General features: G+C 47.1%; 1 protein-coding gene across 1 annotated transcript in view; it reads left to right on the forward strand.

The window, feature by feature from the left end:
* LOC119441709 (arginine and glutamate-rich protein 1-like) overlaps positions 1–16134 on the forward strand; it is a 50769-nt gene extending 34635 nt beyond the window's left edge. Inside the window, exon 5 of the mRNA XM_037706304.2 lies at positions 12501–16134. Coding sequence (XP_037562232.1) covers positions 12501–12665 — 165 coding nt within the window. The 3' untranslated portion in view covers positions 12666–16134. The remainder of the gene's footprint in view (positions 1–12500) is intronic.
* Positions 16135–16623: the final 489 nt, after the last annotated feature.

Consider the following 16623-nt stretch of genomic DNA (forward strand, 5'->3'; position numbering starts at 1 on the left):
CGCTGCTAGCCGCGCCAGTAGCCAGCTGAAGTACACGAGCGACGTCGCCATTTTGATCTGCGTCGTATCGGTATGGTGCAGCATCGGCGCGCGGTGTGGCGTTATCGTAATGGCACCAAATGGGCGATGCCACTATAGTGCCGCTTTCTAAACGAATACTGTATTTACTCGAATCTAACGCGCGTCGTGCCTAGCTACCGTAGCATGCGGAAGCTTCCTCCGTGTGCTGCAGTACCCGTGCTTAGGCAATAGTCTACCGTGTGTCTTCACGTTCTCAGCGTCTGCTCTATCAGCATGAAGTACCGAGTTCATCATGATGCCGCATTTAAAAGGAAAGTGATCATCTGTGCGGAGACGGACGGAAATCGGGCCGCATCACGGGCGTTCGGAGAATCCGAAACTTGCGAGCGGGACTGGCGCAAACAGAAGGAGAGGATTTTCGCCAGCAAAGCAATGCGGAACGGTTTCAGTGGACCGAAGCAGGACGTAATCTGCGACGATCCACTCCGGCGATACGATCAGGCTTGGCCCTATCTTGAAAGCAATCTGCGACTGGTAAAGTCCGCCGCGCGCCGTGTTTTCGCCGCATTGAAGCGAGAGGCATGCTAGCACGAAGGCGCGCTTCGTCTCCAGCGTTTTGACAGTTCGTTTCCGCGGTCAACGAGCGAGGTGTGTTCATGTTTGCTTGAGCGCGCGTGACACCGTGCTTGTTAATCGCGGTCTACTAATTTGCTACCGCATTCGATGCATCGCCTTTCGGGCGAAACTGCGACTTTTTTTATTCATCGCAACATCAGTGCATCGGGAGGGAACCTATTTTTCCAAATTTTTCCTCACGGAAAACGGGTGCGCGTTACAATCGAGGAAGCGTGAGAATCGAGTAAATACGGTAGTTGAGCTAGCCGTAGAGGCATCGTCAAACGTTCAAGCCGGGCGGAACTTCGGCGTCGGTCTGTCGTTGGAGGGGGTCACGGGAGATGTTTTTTGCGTGCGCCGCAACGTGCGCTCCTTCCAAAAATGCAGCATCTCTAATGCGCTGGGTGGTACTGAATATAGCGCACTGTTTGAAGATGTCAGCAGTAAGGAAGATAGCGATGAGGCTAACAGCGATGGTGACATAGAATGAGCTCGGCATGTTCAAATTTAATAAATGCTGTTTCATTTTGCGAATGCTGTCCTCGCTTTTTCGTTCGGCCTACATTCGAGGTAAGTTTTTTTTTTTTTTTCGGACTTCGAACTTTTGGGGGGTCGGCTTAGAATCGGAGTCGGCCTAGATTCGAGTAAATACGGTAAGTGCTTATAGTGCATGACCGGATATAATGCGGCCTTTTCTGACTCCTGTTGACTCTCCCACAGGACTCAGTATGCAGGGTGTTTCATTTGAGCTGCACCAAAATTTTAAAAATTACCTGTGGTAGATGGCACAATTATAATCCTTGATCTAAACTACTCGATGAGGCGGCCATTACTTCCACGAGAAATCAAAATGCCTAATTGAATTACCATAGTTGCGGTAATTAACTTTCTAACTAATTATTTTACGTCACATCTTTTAATGTACTGTCGAGTCTCGTTAATTCGAACATGCTTAATTCGAACTGACGCTCTGGTCCCATCAAAGTTATGTGTATTTCAATGGGCGAAAACGCTCGGTAATTTGAACGCGAAAGCATTTGCGACGGTTAATTCGAACAAAGCGCGGACTGGCAATGCTCTCAGCAGCGCGCCGAATAACGCGGCGGCGCCTCCGACCGGCGTTGTTCCGACACCGTCATAGAGCAAAAGCTTAGGAGAGACCCCTTCATGCAGCGGCGGAGGCCCAGTCCGGGCAACGAACTGCCCACGCCGGCAAACGCTCGCTTCCGGATAACAGCAGAAAACGAAACTTCAGGCAGCGGCCTAAGGGTACGGCCACACTAGCGGCAAAAACGTGCGTCAAAAACGCGCGGCATAGCGTCATGCCACGGGTGGCAAATGCGTCAGGAGTCTGGGGTGTAGGGGCGTGCTGCGCGAAATTGGTTTGAGACCCATTTCTGCGGCAAATGCTGCATGCCGCGAGATGAAGAACCAATCAAGAGCGACGAGGGTGACGTCACGGAGCCATCACAACCGCACCGCCGCCGCTCCGCGTCGGGTTTTCAATCGACGATCGTTGTCTCGCATGAAACAACGAGCGCTCGCGGCAAGGCATTGACGCACGGCAACTTGCCGCTCCCGCTCGCGGCATGACGCGCGCATTTTTTTGCCGCTAGCGTGGCCGTACCCTAGGCTGGCGCCGGGCCGGCTGGACCGGCGGCGTCGGCACCCAAAGCCAGCAAACGCTCGCGTCCCGATAACGGCAAAAAACGAAACTTCAAGAAGGCTAACCTGCGCCGAACCGGCTGTACCGGCGATACCAGCAGGCGCGCACGGAGACAGTCGAAGGTGAGGGAGCTGCGAGGGAGTTGAGAGAGAGGGCGAGCCACTGAAGCGGCAACTCCGCCGCTTTCCTGCCGCCCTCCTCTCTCTCCTTCAACGGTCTCCGCGTGCGCGCGCCCGTCGCCATGTCGGCGCCGTCCGCTCCCTGAAGTTTCGCTTTCTGCCGTTATCGGGAACCAAGCGTTGGCCGGCGTGGGCGCAACTCACTATGCGCTTGCGCGCCACGAAATTTCATGACTCGCGCCGTTCGTTCAACTTGCTATGGTGCTCGAATACTTTAAAGATACGTCTATCCGTTAATTCGAACTTCTTTCAATTCGAACAAATTTTCGGGCCCTTTAGAGTTCGAATTATCGAGATTCGACTGTACAAATTATAGCTGCTGAGTTCGCAAGGCGTATTCACTTGGAACGAATTCTCAGAACTGAACCAGTTTCGAGATAATAATTTTCTGTGTCCGACGAAATGCATGGGCGTTCAGTTAACTTTGTGCTGTTCAATGCATAAAACAGCGTTTTTCTCAAAAAGCCCCTTCGCTTCCGCCTCCTCATCTAAAAGCTGCAGCAGCGCCTCTATGGTGTCCACAAGGAAACTACAGACGCGAGAGGCACGAGCACTGCCGGGCTCAACCAACACCTCCTAGGAGGTGTTAGCTTGACTGGCGCACGCTCACTGCATCTTTGGCGTTCATTGTCCCAGGGCTTCACTGCTGTTCCCTCGGCGTGCGTGCTGCGGTGCACCAAGTAAACAATGCAAAAGCAAGTGGAAATTAAAAATGGTGCTTGCTCGACCTTCTTAAAACATAGTGCATCATATATGAACACCTATGATTTCTCGGCGCCGCCGAGCTTACCCGGTTGTCCATTACCAGCTCAGTGGCACTGCCTTCACGAGTGTCAAAAGCACGTCTGTATGCAAACGCACTCGCGTCTGGCCCTGCTTGCTTGCGGGGATGGTTTTACAGTAGAGCTGTTAGAACCTCGCTATAATGATCATTCTGTCGTCCGCAGCTTCGTTGAGTTGGGGGAGAGAGGAGAGCGTGAAAGCGGAGTATAAAAATAGCAACGCGCAGCATAGCGGATGCGAGGTGGAGAGGAGGAGTGAGGCAGGTGGTAGTGGGACACGTAGAGCTGCTACCGAGCACAACTACGTTCGGCGCGAACGCGCCCCGTGTCCATGACTGCAGCCGATGCCTCTGGTGGCGGCGCCGCAGATTTCGACCAGAGAACTGGACACTCATTGCTTCCGAAAGACTGAAGCAAGAGCTAGGGAAGCTGAAACCAAGCGTCGCAGAAGAGAACATCTCGAGTTTAGATTGAGGGAAGCCGAGAGTTCACGTAGACCAAGAAATGAAGATCTGGAGGTTCATGAATGTGGCCGGCTGAATTCGTCGCGATACTACGCAGAACATTGCAAAGAAATCCTGAGCGCCAGGAAACTGTGTATGATTTGCCACTACCTTACTAGGCTTTCCTCAGCTCCGCTGGTCTCTGGTGTTTGCAGTAGCAGAGCCACGCATAATTTTTTGCCAGTACAAGCGTTTTGCTGACTTAAATCTTCTATAAGGCACTTCCGTGACACGGTGTACCCTTAAAATAGTGAACAAGTAAGTGGTAACCGCACCATCGGCATAAACCTGTCAGTTTAAAGCCCTTGAAAAATATAGGTTTCGTTTTCAGGGGCTCTGTGTATTGACTGATTGAATACCGCATATTTTTACAATTTCAGACACGAGAAAAATCACGCCACTTGCTTCTACATACGTTCCATTGTCGTACTCAACGTTACCTTCTTGCATTTTTCCTTCTCTCTCGAACCTCTTCCACTACACCGCTCCGAACCGCACAGCCCTGGTATGCCCTAGTGGATAATTGCACAATCCCATCTTTCCACCATGCTTCACGGGCTTCGCACCTTGACTAACTTGATTTACAAACTACAAAACGCACATGAGAGGGGTCCGTGCACACTGACACGAATGGCGCTACTTTAGTTTTTTTCCAATCGCTTTAGATGCCACTACTAGATAGCCTTCACCATTTAGTATGCAGCATGCGAAAATTCGCCTATGCACGCATGCGGCATCAGTGCACCGAATGTGATTTCTTCGTTAGAAATTTTTGTTTCGAAATCTTGGGCTGCCAAGTTAGGGATTCAGCCCTTGCACAGGTGCGGCTCTGATCCGAGTCTATGCGGTATATCCGTGCCTTTAGCCGATGTGCGTGCTGCGGCATACTCACACGAGTGAGCTCAAAGACAATGTTTCGTTCGACCCTCGGAAATTGTGCGATGGCCGTAAGTATAAATGCAGAAGGAAGTGTGCTACTCGCGCCACTTATGCGAAAAAAGCCGGCAGATCCCACGCCCTGTGGGAATCGATATTATGCGGAACAGTGTGCGGGGAGCCTACCAAGTTCACAAAACGACCATAAGAGCATCAAGCCTACAGGTGGCTGTATCATGACCTACCTATCATTTATGTCCGAACCCATTTGAGTGGGTTTTGAGTGTTAATCTTATTTTGCAGAGTCATGCTCACGACTACGACTTCTACCATCATCCTTTAGTGTTTCTTTCACTTAGTGTCCACGTCAAAGCCCATTTCAGTGGTTTTTGAGTGTTCATCTTGTTTTGTCGAGTCATTGTCATTTTTGCTGAGGCATGCTCTTGACTACAGTAGCCGACCGATGTTCCGGACTTCACGGGGACTGAAAAATAGTCCGAAAAACCAAACAGTCCGAGAAACTCGCCCCCCCCCCCCAAGAAAAAAAATTATGAAGCTTAGAGCGGCTTAAGAAGAATGTCGCTGTTTCGCCCAAAAGGCGGAGCATTCATTGCGATAGCAGATTAATAGACAGCTATACGACGTAAGGATGTTAGTTTTATCGGCCGTATAAAGTTGTAAATATGCACTTACTAACTAAATAAGCACGGTGTCACGCGCGCACAGGTTACATGAACGCATCTCGCTCGATGACCGTGGAAACTCATTAAAATGCTAAAGTGAAAAAGTGTGCCAGAAGCAGCGGGCAAATTGACCTTCGCGCTGTCTATTCTCTCGTTTCAATGCAAACGTTGAGAAAAAGAGAGAAAACAGCACATACGAAGCTACTGGCACTCGGCGCGCGGCCTTTGTAGCCGTCGCAGATCGCTTTGAAGATGAGTCCCCTTTCGGGCGCACACTTTGGCCACATAGCAGATCGCTTTCAAGATACGGTGCCTGCGCAGCAGCTCTGTCGGCAGCAGCCGCAAGAGCGGAACGCAGCTCCCCACTGTCTCCGTCGCCTTCTCCCTCCCTGTGCCTTGCGAGCGAACAAAGTCTGCGCGCTTCCGGCTGCCTTCCTCTCTCCCGTGTGCGTTGCCGGCTCACCCTCGCAAGCTTTCACCCGCACACAGCGTACGGCGCAACTGAAACTTAAAAAAAAAAATGCATTCCGCTTAAGTGCTGAGCGATAGTGCTGAGCTGCCCGAAAAAAAAAAGCAAGTGCCCCTTTTTGGAACGTTTTGTCAGCCAAGGAAGAGCAGGCATGGCCTCCTAGACTGGAGGATAGCGTGCGTCTACAAATCTTGAAGGCTATACAAGGAGCCACTGGAAGCCAAGCCAGCGGAAAATCCAACATGGTGGCCCCCAAGATCGGGTAGCGTGGCTCGGAGCGAGCGATTTAGTCCGGAAAATCGAACATTGGCACCTAGATTGGTCCGAAAAATCGGTCGTGAAAATTCATTAGCTCTATGGGAACCCTAACGGTATATCTATGAAGTCTGGAATATCCAACAAGTTTGAATTTTTGGAGTCCGAAAAATCCGTCGGCTACTGTACGACTTCGACCATCATCATTCTGTGTTTCCTTCACTTAGTACCCACGTCCGAACCCGTTTCAATGGTTTATGAGTGTTAATATTTTTTCGCTGTCATTGTCCCTTTTTGGTTAGTCATGGTCATTATTGACTCCTTATTGCATTCTACTATCATTATCAGTTGCTACGTAACCATACTTGCACCCACTACCATAATTAATTTCATTTCATCTTATTACCTTAAAGACCCCGTTCGGGGTATTACATAAGGGGTGGTTAATATGTTTACACAAGAAAATGCAGGTGTTACGGTGAAATTCAAGTTTGAATAGTTTCCAAGAATCCTGAATGACATGTGATGGCAGCGGCATTGAAGGGTAGGTCGTTCCAGTCTCTGGCAGCCCGAGGAAAAAATGAAGTCTGAAATGGGGCGACAGTTCGTGTGCGAGGACGAGCCACTTGCAGTCGATGGCTGGTGCGCTGTGACATGCGTGAGGATGATGGCGTGATGTAAGGTGGGCAGCTAAGCGAGTTGTAAAAGAATTTGTGATAAAGAGAGAGCGTGGCGATACGACGACGAAAAGCAAGAGATGTCAAACTAGATTCTCTCTTTAAGCGTGAAATGCTGATGTTATATGAATGTGAAGAATGGATGAATCTAGTCGCACGATTCTGAACTGATTCGAGTGCATTGATGATATATGTTTGGTGAGGATTCCAGATGGCAGCGGCATATTCCAGTTGTGGTCTGACAAATGATTGGTATGCGAGTAGTTTGACGTGCTGCGGAGCTTGACGAAGGTGATGTCTCATGAACCCCAGTGTCCTGTTAGCTGATGAAATTACGTTAATCGCATGCGCATTCCAGGAAAGGTTGTGGGACAGGGTTATACCTAAGTATTTATACGCTAGAACTGATCCCACTGGGACGTTTGCGATTGTGTAAGTAGAAAGATAGGGATTACGACGGCGGGAAATTGACATAAGTTTGTATTTGTTAGGGTTCAATGACATTTGCCAATGGCTCCACCAATTTTGCACGTTAAGGTCATTCTGCAGAGATGCTTGGTCAGAAATGTTAGTCACAGTTCAATAAATCACACTGTCGTCAGCGAACATACGAATAGAACAAGATATCGATTCCTTGCCATTTGGGGCTTCTTTTGATCCATGAGCAAAAACTTTGACCAAGATGTAGGTGGCTGTTTCATGACCTACATGACACACGTCATGACCTGTCATTTATGTTTGTCATACACTCTTGTCATACTGTTACAATTTTGGCACTTACCAAGTTAACGAAACGACCACGAGACCACCAAGATGACGTTCATCATGACGTTCATGTCATGACCTATCATTTATGTTCGTAATACACTCGTGTCATACTACGCCAATTTTGGCACATACCAAGTTAACAGAACAACCATGAGAGCATCAAGATGTAGGCAGCTAGATAGATACTCTCAAAGAGGCAAATGTTCAAGAAATGCTTTGGATTTAAAACACAATTACGCGTAGCTACAGGGTTTGTACACCTCCTTGAATTCCCGGAAAACTCTTGAATTTGGAGAAAAAGATAGATGGCCCCTTAAAGCTCCTTGAAAATAAATCTGCTCCTTAAATTCCTTGAAAACTGGGCTAGTGGGCAATTTTTGAACCTTCAAAGCAACCACAGCTGCATCGGGGCTATGCCGTGGACACTGCCTATTCAGAAATGATCCTAGATGCTGCATAAACCGCATTATTGGTAGAGTGGGAGTATAGATTGACCCCATAAGGTTAGGGGAAAGGAAGAGGAAAAAAACAAAACAAAACAACCAAAAATCGCTGAAATGCATTTATTTTTGAAATGGCACCACTCGTCCAGCATCATCGGAGCTGTAGTCTCATTCATCGGAAGTAGCAGCACTGTCCTCGGACGACGACTGTTTGTTGCTGGCTGACTCCCACAATGTGTCCTAGCAGCACAAAGTCCGCCAGTGTGTCCTGAAATTGCAGATGAACCACACTATGCCCATGAAGTGACGTTTTGCACGGATTGCATTTCAGTAGCTTTCATTTCTGTGCTCTCCAATACTGCATGCTTTTTTTCCGAAATGCCAAACTGGCGCTGAGCGCTCATGTTGCTCTTCGCTTCAGTGAAGTCAGCAACTTTTATCTTAAATGAAGCTGAAAACTGCCTCCTCGGTACATAATTAGTCTCAATTAATCAACTTCTTAAATATTATAATTAGATGAAAAGGGTTAATGAAAAGATTGTTGAGCAACATGAAAAAATCCCGATACAGATTTCTGTTGCTCAATACGTGCTACATAAGTGTTTTCTGAGCTTAAAGAAGCACGCAAATACATGCAAAATTGCCGCACGACTGGCCGCTCCAGGCTCTTCGCGTATATTCGTGGGCTTCTTTCACGCTTGGAAAACCACTTTTATGTAGCACGTATTGAGTAACAAAAAGCTGTATCAGGAGTTTTTCATGCTGCCCTACAATTTTCTGATTTACACTTTTAATCCAATAATACTTGACAACTTGATTAATTAAGACTAGTTATGCAATTAGGCGGAATGCACAAAATAATCGGGAGTATCTCCAAGCGACGCAAAACATTACCTTGGTTCTGTCCAGCTACATGGCATTTGCATACCTTTAAATCTTGGTGCATGATAGTCGGGACACCCCGTATAAGCTATGCATTTCCTTGGAGAAAGTCGTATCGCGCGCTGGCCACGTCTAAATTTAGAGTTGGCCCACACCCAAATTTCATTTGGCTCACCCCTACTATAAGCTTCCCCGTGCATTTTTATGGAGCACTGTGTATTCCTATCGGTACTCCCTCTAATCAATTTTTCGAGTGAAGCTTGTATACGCTAGCCTGCGCCGGCGATGTAACGCTAAAAAAACCCAGCTGCTCTCAGACCTGCTCGAGCATCATCTTCTTCCGCAGCTGGCTCGTTGGCTCGTGCTACTGCTCCCGTGTTCGTCGTCTGCTTCTGCAGCTGGCTGCGTTGCCGCTAATCATTCCAGCGTAGAATTTCACTTCTCTTCTGTCGTAATGGGGAGGCTGCGTTTACGGGGGTATGAGCCATTGCTTAAGGGGTATGAGCCATTCATTATTGTCTTACGTAACGGACAGATTTAATTTTCAAGCAATTTAATTTCGAACAATGGCAAGCGGCAATGGCGGGCAAGTGCTGCTAACCACGCCGCCACGCAAACTTGAGGCATCGAATGCAAGCGACAACGGCGGATTGCGGGCATGCTGTCAGTGACGTCGTTCTCTCCGTATCAGCCGAACATGTGTGTAACCCTAGAGATTAACCCAGTGATAAATACCGGGGCTGCATGTTTCAGCTTCGCTGGTTAACCATCTTCAGGGAGTGGAAGTCTTCCGCAGCTCGGTTTGCGCTCGTGCTCGGCATGCGGTCATGCCACAACGGAGTCAACACAAGTTTCGCTTGCACCCCCGTTCTTAACAGTAGTGGAAGGGTGGTCAATCTTTAATTGTTCCTTATGTCTTTTAAAGCTACCAATCATCTACATATATATTGTAATGATTAAACATTTTCAGTTTGCAAATTATGCATTTTTGTGCAGATACAAGGCATTACACTTTTCGCTTGATGGACCTGTCCTGTGGTACTTGCCAGAGAATGTTTACGCATTAAAAGTAGCTTTTAGCTCACGACTTGTGACCGCTTGTTCAACCCGGTGCAATGCACGTCAGCATATCGCATGCTCGACACAAGCCAGGCTTCACACCTCCGCAGACCAGTGCGAGCTCTGAATACTCAAACTTCGTTCGAACTTCAGCAGGACTCAACAAATGCGCAGCACCATAACCACACGAGACGCAACCGCAGCAAAGAGGCGCGCAACCGGAAGTGCTGCCGGTAGTGCGACTCGATCTCAGCGCCGTTCTCACGGCCACCACGGAGCCCATGTTTTCAGCAGAGCTGTGAAACTGAGTTGGTTCTATTAACGGTTGGGCGAAGTTTCGTGGGCACACCTCGCCCTGCCATAGCCTTTGCTGCGCAAGGCATTGAAGGTGCTGGTGCGCCACCCAAGGGATCACAGGCAATCTTTGACTGCCAACAATTCCGCTTCTGCTGAATGCATTGGAGTACTTCTTGCTGCAATGCAAAGTATTTCTGAAATAGTCTACTTTAACTTCAAGTGCATTTCTCAAATTCGATAAAAAAAGTGTTTCAGCGCCCCTTTAACAAGGTTTTCCTGTAGTTGATACAGTGCACTATAAGAAGAAAAGGAGGAAATGGGGTATCAAGCTTACTGCTTTATGTGAGGAACTGATCTGCCACAACTATTCCTCCCTTTAGGAGGTATCTGTGAGGGCATGAGCTGTTACTCCCCATGCAATTACTCCTTCGAGGACTAACAGTTGTTGATTTTCGATGCTCCTCAAGGGAGTAAGGGTCATTCTTTTTGATGCTCCTTAACGATGGAAGGAACGCAATTTGCCATTTATGGAGGGGGCTCATAAAAATTAACTGAAAAAAAACCTGAAAAAACTTTTTTTTTTAAACATTTGGAGGACGCTTAAGCTTCGCCTTGAAGTGGAAAGCAACAGCATTCAGAGATCCCTAGCTGCTTATGAGGCTTGCCAGCAACTGCAGCTTTCTTTTTTCTCCAACTTCGCCTCCGCATGTGGCTGCCGAGGAGGCGAGCGCCATCTGGATAGTACTTTTGCAAGGAGCAAACATGCCGCTCACCTGTGTGAGTGGCATAAATGCTGGAAAAGAGGCTTGTGTTTGAGTTTCCAGCTAAGAGAATTATGCTTTCTCATATATTAAAATTACAATCCGACGCTGTCACGTCTGTAGGTTGTGGTTACGTCTTGCTTTACGATTTTTCTCATGCGTTTTACTTTGAGAAATGTGATTAGTTCGCCAGTGCCTCTGCGCCACGCGGAGGCCTGTATGGTCGGGGTGGTTTAGGACGTTGTAGTGCACGTTAAAGAACCCCAGGTGGTCAAAATTAATCCGGAGCCCTTCACTGCGGCATGCCTCATAATCGGAACTGGTTTTGACACGTAAAACCCCAGAATGAAGAAGAATGAACCATGATTTTTTTGGCCGCGGACGCCGAGGCCAAGACCGATGCCAGATTTTCTGCGACACGGGGCCTTTAACACTATCACTACGGGGCCTTTAACACTACCGCTTCAAAGGTGTCCGAAAGTAGGATTCTAACTTGCGTCCTCATGATCACAAGTCGGGTACTCTAACCACTTTATCATGGCGGCTTGGTTGAGGAGACGGGATACTGAGACAAGGTTAAGCATCTGAACACAGGTGCGGCAATATAAAAGAGGCTCGGCATTTTGTGTATGCTATATATGCAGGGAGAGTCTAATGTTGCGTGTACTTGCAACCATAAGCAACTGCACAAAGAAAGCTGCCTGGATTATTTAAACTAAGACATTATGTGATGTACATGTAGCGAGCGCAAACGGGGCACACCAGACGACGCTTAGCGTGCCCCGTTTGAGCTACACAGCTACGCTTCAGTTAAGTTTGTAATCTCCTTTGAACGGAAAAAACTTGGGTACTACTGGCCAAGAAAATCTGGCAGGCCATCAATGACTTCTGCATTTAATGTGTGTAGTTCACTTATGGGGCGCACACAAAGTGCATGGCGCTTCTCATTCCATCTTTTAAATTTCACGCAATTTTCTCACGCAGAGACAAAGTGCTGCTTTGCATGTAGTTCAGTAGAGAGTGCACAAACTTTGAACTATTCACAATTTATAGACAATAGTGTTTTCGCCGCATTACTCCACGACATGGACGAAAACAGCATAGTGCACGGGGGGGGGGGGGGGTAACTGTTGCCATTCATCCTCCCATTTCTCTCTTTCTGACCTGGGACTAAGCACTTACCCTCCAAAATTTGCACACGGCACACACACTCCTGCAGTTAGTCCTTGAGGGACGAATAGGCCCTTATTAGGACTAACTGTCCAGTTACTCTCGTTTTCCCCGTCATTTTTATTAGGGTGGTTGAGATTTGGAGGAGTAAGTGGAGTTTGGCAGTTTGCACATTGTGTAGACAATAACTGGTGGTCAGTAGAATAACAGGATGGGTGCCAAAGAGCGGCCAAGGCAGTCTAGAGTTGACCTATGCAAGACGTGTACATTAAGGTTGCTGGGAGAGGCCTTCGTCCTACAGCAGACGTAAATTGGCGATGATATTGATTGATGTAGCGATGATGAATTGTTAATTGATTTTAGGTGACTGATATGTGTGTGCGTGCATGTGCAGGCGGAAGAGCGGCTGGCAATGATCGACGAGCGTCGACGGATTGATGAGGCCCGCAGGCAGTTGGAGCTGGAGCAGGAAAAGAAAATGCGCCTGGACCAGCAGGTCATCCTGAACAAGGGACGCGTGCGACCCAAGCTCTCCTTCTCACTGAAGCCTACAGTCTGAGGTGGAACGGATGCCTTCCCAGTGTGCGCATGTTGCAGTCTTCCTGCCCCTTGCTGCGGTGTGGTGGAACATGTCATCACTCTTGGCCGTTCTCGCAGCCACCTTGAACTTTTCGTTTGGACACTGGCCTTGAACTGTGCACAAGTCGAGCATGCTTTCTGCTCCTTGCCTTGTGTAGTGAACGTTTCATGTGCGGTCACTGGGCAGTGTTACAAAAGCTGACTGCCACTTTCTGCAACAGTTGCAGTTTGCTACCCTAATGATGACACTCGAGAATGGTGTTCTTGCCAGATGGTAGTACCATATTACTTTTTTTTTTTTTTCGCAGGGTTAAATACCTTGGAGAACTAAAGTTATTGCTGAGCGCAGTGATTCGGCATGATAGACAAGCAGCAGCATTGCACTGTCGCATTGATGCAAATATTGCGTAGTGCTTTAGCTTGGCAGTGCTGAACGGGCAAAATTCTTGAGAAACAGGAATATCAGCGTGAAAAGACACCTGCAAACTTATTCTGTATTGAGACAGCTGATTGTCGACTTTTGTTGAAGTTTTCTTGGCATATTTCGGGCACATAATTTGAAGTACCTTGCCAAGGTGTTAAAACCGTCACTTCTGCTGTGCTCATTCAATTCTTGAACCATTGCAAGAAGCGTCCAGTTTTCTTGCGTGCCGCAGGTGGGTATAGCAGCCCTTTTTTCTTACCACCAATTCTTTGCAAATATTGTTGTGTAATCTTGCCACTTGCAGTGCCAATTGGTATTGTGACCTGTAGCAAGGTCATCTTGCACACATTTTATAGTGTCGCACCAAATAGGCAGTATACTTGGTGAGTTTTGTTTTGCCTTTTAGCAATCTCGGCCAGCATCCCTCACGAGTAATTAAGCAGGAGGTATGTCCTCAAAAAAAAAAAAAAACTTTTCGAAAGTGAATGCTCCTGTTGCACGAGTTTGAGCTCTGGAAGTTGTAGTGACCATGCTTGCGGGGAAGCAGTGCACGCAGTGCGTATTTGTAAATAGCACCAATTGTAAATATAACTTTCCATTCTTTTTTGTTCGAAGTTTTTATACGTAAAAGTTTTGCTGCACCTATACAAAAGTTGATAACACTTTTGACTGGGTGCAAGGTCGTGTGATGGCTTTGCAGTGCAAAACAAACCAGGTTCTCCAAAAGGGACGCACTTGGTAGACGTTTTTTACATCTTCATGCACATGTGCTGTGCATTCATCAACCAAAGTGTTATCTTGTGCTCGTGTTGCTTGTTAGATTGCTGTTCTAAAGTTCACTTGCTACACCCACGATCAAAAAGTCTGCGAACCATGGTATCAATAGAACAATTGCACTTTGGTAATGCAGCTAGTGCTTGAGGGTAGAAACAACGTAGTACCTTTTTCTAGCCGTGTGCTTGTGGTAGACAGATTGCAGTTTTTTTTTGTTTTTTTGTTTGGCAGCATTCAGTGCAATCCTGTCGTAGTACAGCTCAATGGCACGCCACAGCCTATCTTAAAGAAGCAGCGTTCGTACTAACATTTCTTTGCGATTTTTGATCAGATACGTACTTCATCATCAGGAGTTGTGAGGATCACAGACTGCCTAAACACAGGCAAGCATTTCTTAGTTTTCATAGGGCTTTTAAACTAGGAAGTGTTAGATTTTGCACACCCTAAGTTTGGGGACGCAGACCACCAGGTTTACAACAGAATGCAGAAAGGTATACAAAAGAAAGTAAGAAAGCTGCAAAAGTAAGCAAGCAGGACGTGGCACTTAGGGTGCGCAACAGTCTCTTTGGATACCCAAAGCCATTTGAGTGTGCAAAATATAAAACACCTTGCTACCTTCGTTAATTCAAGCTCTTCCAGAGTTGCCAAAGCCAAACATCAATAACAATGCCATAAACGGTTAAATGAATCCGAGAACAACTCTTTTTATGCCATCCCTATCAAACACCAGAGGATGCTGTATGTATGTGCCAGGCACAAACACTTGTGCTATTCAACGATGCCATTAAACACCGCATTGAGAACAGGCCAGGTAAAATGTCATGCGAAGTATGTGGAAAATACCTCAATGCACTCCATACTTACTGGGGATGCCGTAGGAGCACTTGTCAACACTTCTAACTCGCACAAACGTCGCACCTACCTTCTCCACACCTGGGAAAGCTGGACCGCTCCACTGAGTGTGCTACGGCCTATACTATGACCACTGCTGGTGGTCCACAAAAAGCACATCAATGGATCCAGACGAATGGACTCTGCACTGAGACTAGGGACCCAGCTGGACTCTGACCATGACAATTATGATTAGGATTCATTCAGAAATAGTTTCTCTTCCACCAGCTTTGAAATTGGTTTTAGAATGTCAGCTGTTCCTTTGGGACATTGCTGTCACTGTGATCCAAAGTGGTGTGATGGCTGTAAATGACTGCCACAAAAGAATGGGAAGGGATGTCAAGGTGAAAATTGTACAGGTTCAAGGGGTGGATTACTGGGGAGAGTCGTAAAAAGGGTAGGATGCAAAGCACAGTTTGTATATTGCAGTCGCTGGGAGTGCATAAACAAGCTTCATTGACTTGTAAATGATCAGTACAAAGGCAAGGTGAAAAGCTAGAGACCTGAAACAGAGCACGAGTAGGACCTTTGTATATACGGTAGTTGTGAAAAGTCTGTGGATCAGAAGGGATTTACATTTATAAATGGCAAGTATGGAGGAGCGTTGCGAAGAAGCAGGCAGCTTTCTTTGGAGTACAGATTCGGAGTATAATTGTCTGGCTTGCTTTCATGTGTGCACTTATTCGTTCACCTAACTCAGTGTGACGGTAGTGTTTCTGTAAAGTGGGCTATACATAGCAGTGAAGTTTTCGGAAATGACTACGGTGTAGAAATTCACGCTTGAGTAACTCCATGCCAAGAAGGTTGCCGCAAAACAGGCCCTCCGCACTGTATGACTAAGGCATGTCCTTAGTATGACCTCAATAAGGGGGTCATGTGAACCTGCTAGGGTTTCCTTTTGCATGACCATGATCTGTAGGTGTTTGACCATGGGTGTATGCTTGTTCAGTGGAGAATTGGCTGTACTGGGAAGGTGAGGAATTAATATGGGCATATACACAATGCTTCGTGGTTTCATATGCAGTGTGTGTGTGGCCTCTGCGAGCACAGATTGGCTTTGATGGTCACTGTGGCCAGCCACAGTTACTCTAGCTGTGCTGATGCTCTCGGTAAGTACTGTTGCTCTGTGCAAGAGCACCATGAATGCATCCTTATTTGCTTGAAGGTTTTAGGAGGTACTTTGTAACACACAGTAAGCAGAAAAATGACAGCGTATCTTTGCAGCTGATTGGCATCTTTGGCATTTCCTGTGTACTTAAAGAGTTAGAATCACTGTTGCTTCTTAAGTATTCGTGGCTATGTAGAAGGCTGATGGAAAGCAGTGAACAGGATGTCATGTTTACTTTGTTAAATTTTTTTTTGACATGTAGAATATACACAAATAAAAATTTTTTGCATGCACTTAAAGTGGTCTGTCTTAGTAAGTTGAGTACATTTAGACTGCACATTGAAGAGTGTAAGTGCAGGTGGAGTGCTTGTGGATTTCTGAAGTCGACACCCTCGTCCTGAAAAATGATTGATTCTCACGAGAACAGTCGAGAAAGAGTACTGTCTTCTGCCATTACATTTCTGCTGAAACAGCTTTAGGACGCTTAGATGACAGGCCTTTCACAGAAGAGAAAATTATGGAGCCGTGACCTTGTCTTCTATATACGAGAGACAAAAGCGCTGCTGTTTGTTGAAATGCACCAGCCTGTACGACCGCTTGTGACTGACTCGGCGATGAGCGCTTGATTGTGTGTGTACTAGTGCCAAGTGTGAACTTCTCTTTCAATTCAACAGTGCAGGGTAGCCTACTGGGCTCGAGTTTAACCTCCCTGCCTATCCCTTATGACCTCTCCCTCTTGTC

Source organism: Dermacentor silvarum, chromosome 2, assembly GCF_013339745.2.
Source record: "Dermacentor silvarum isolate Dsil-2018 chromosome 2, BIME_Dsil_1.4, whole genome shotgun sequence".
Taxonomy (NCBI): domain Eukaryota; kingdom Metazoa; phylum Arthropoda; class Arachnida; order Ixodida; family Ixodidae; genus Dermacentor; species Dermacentor silvarum.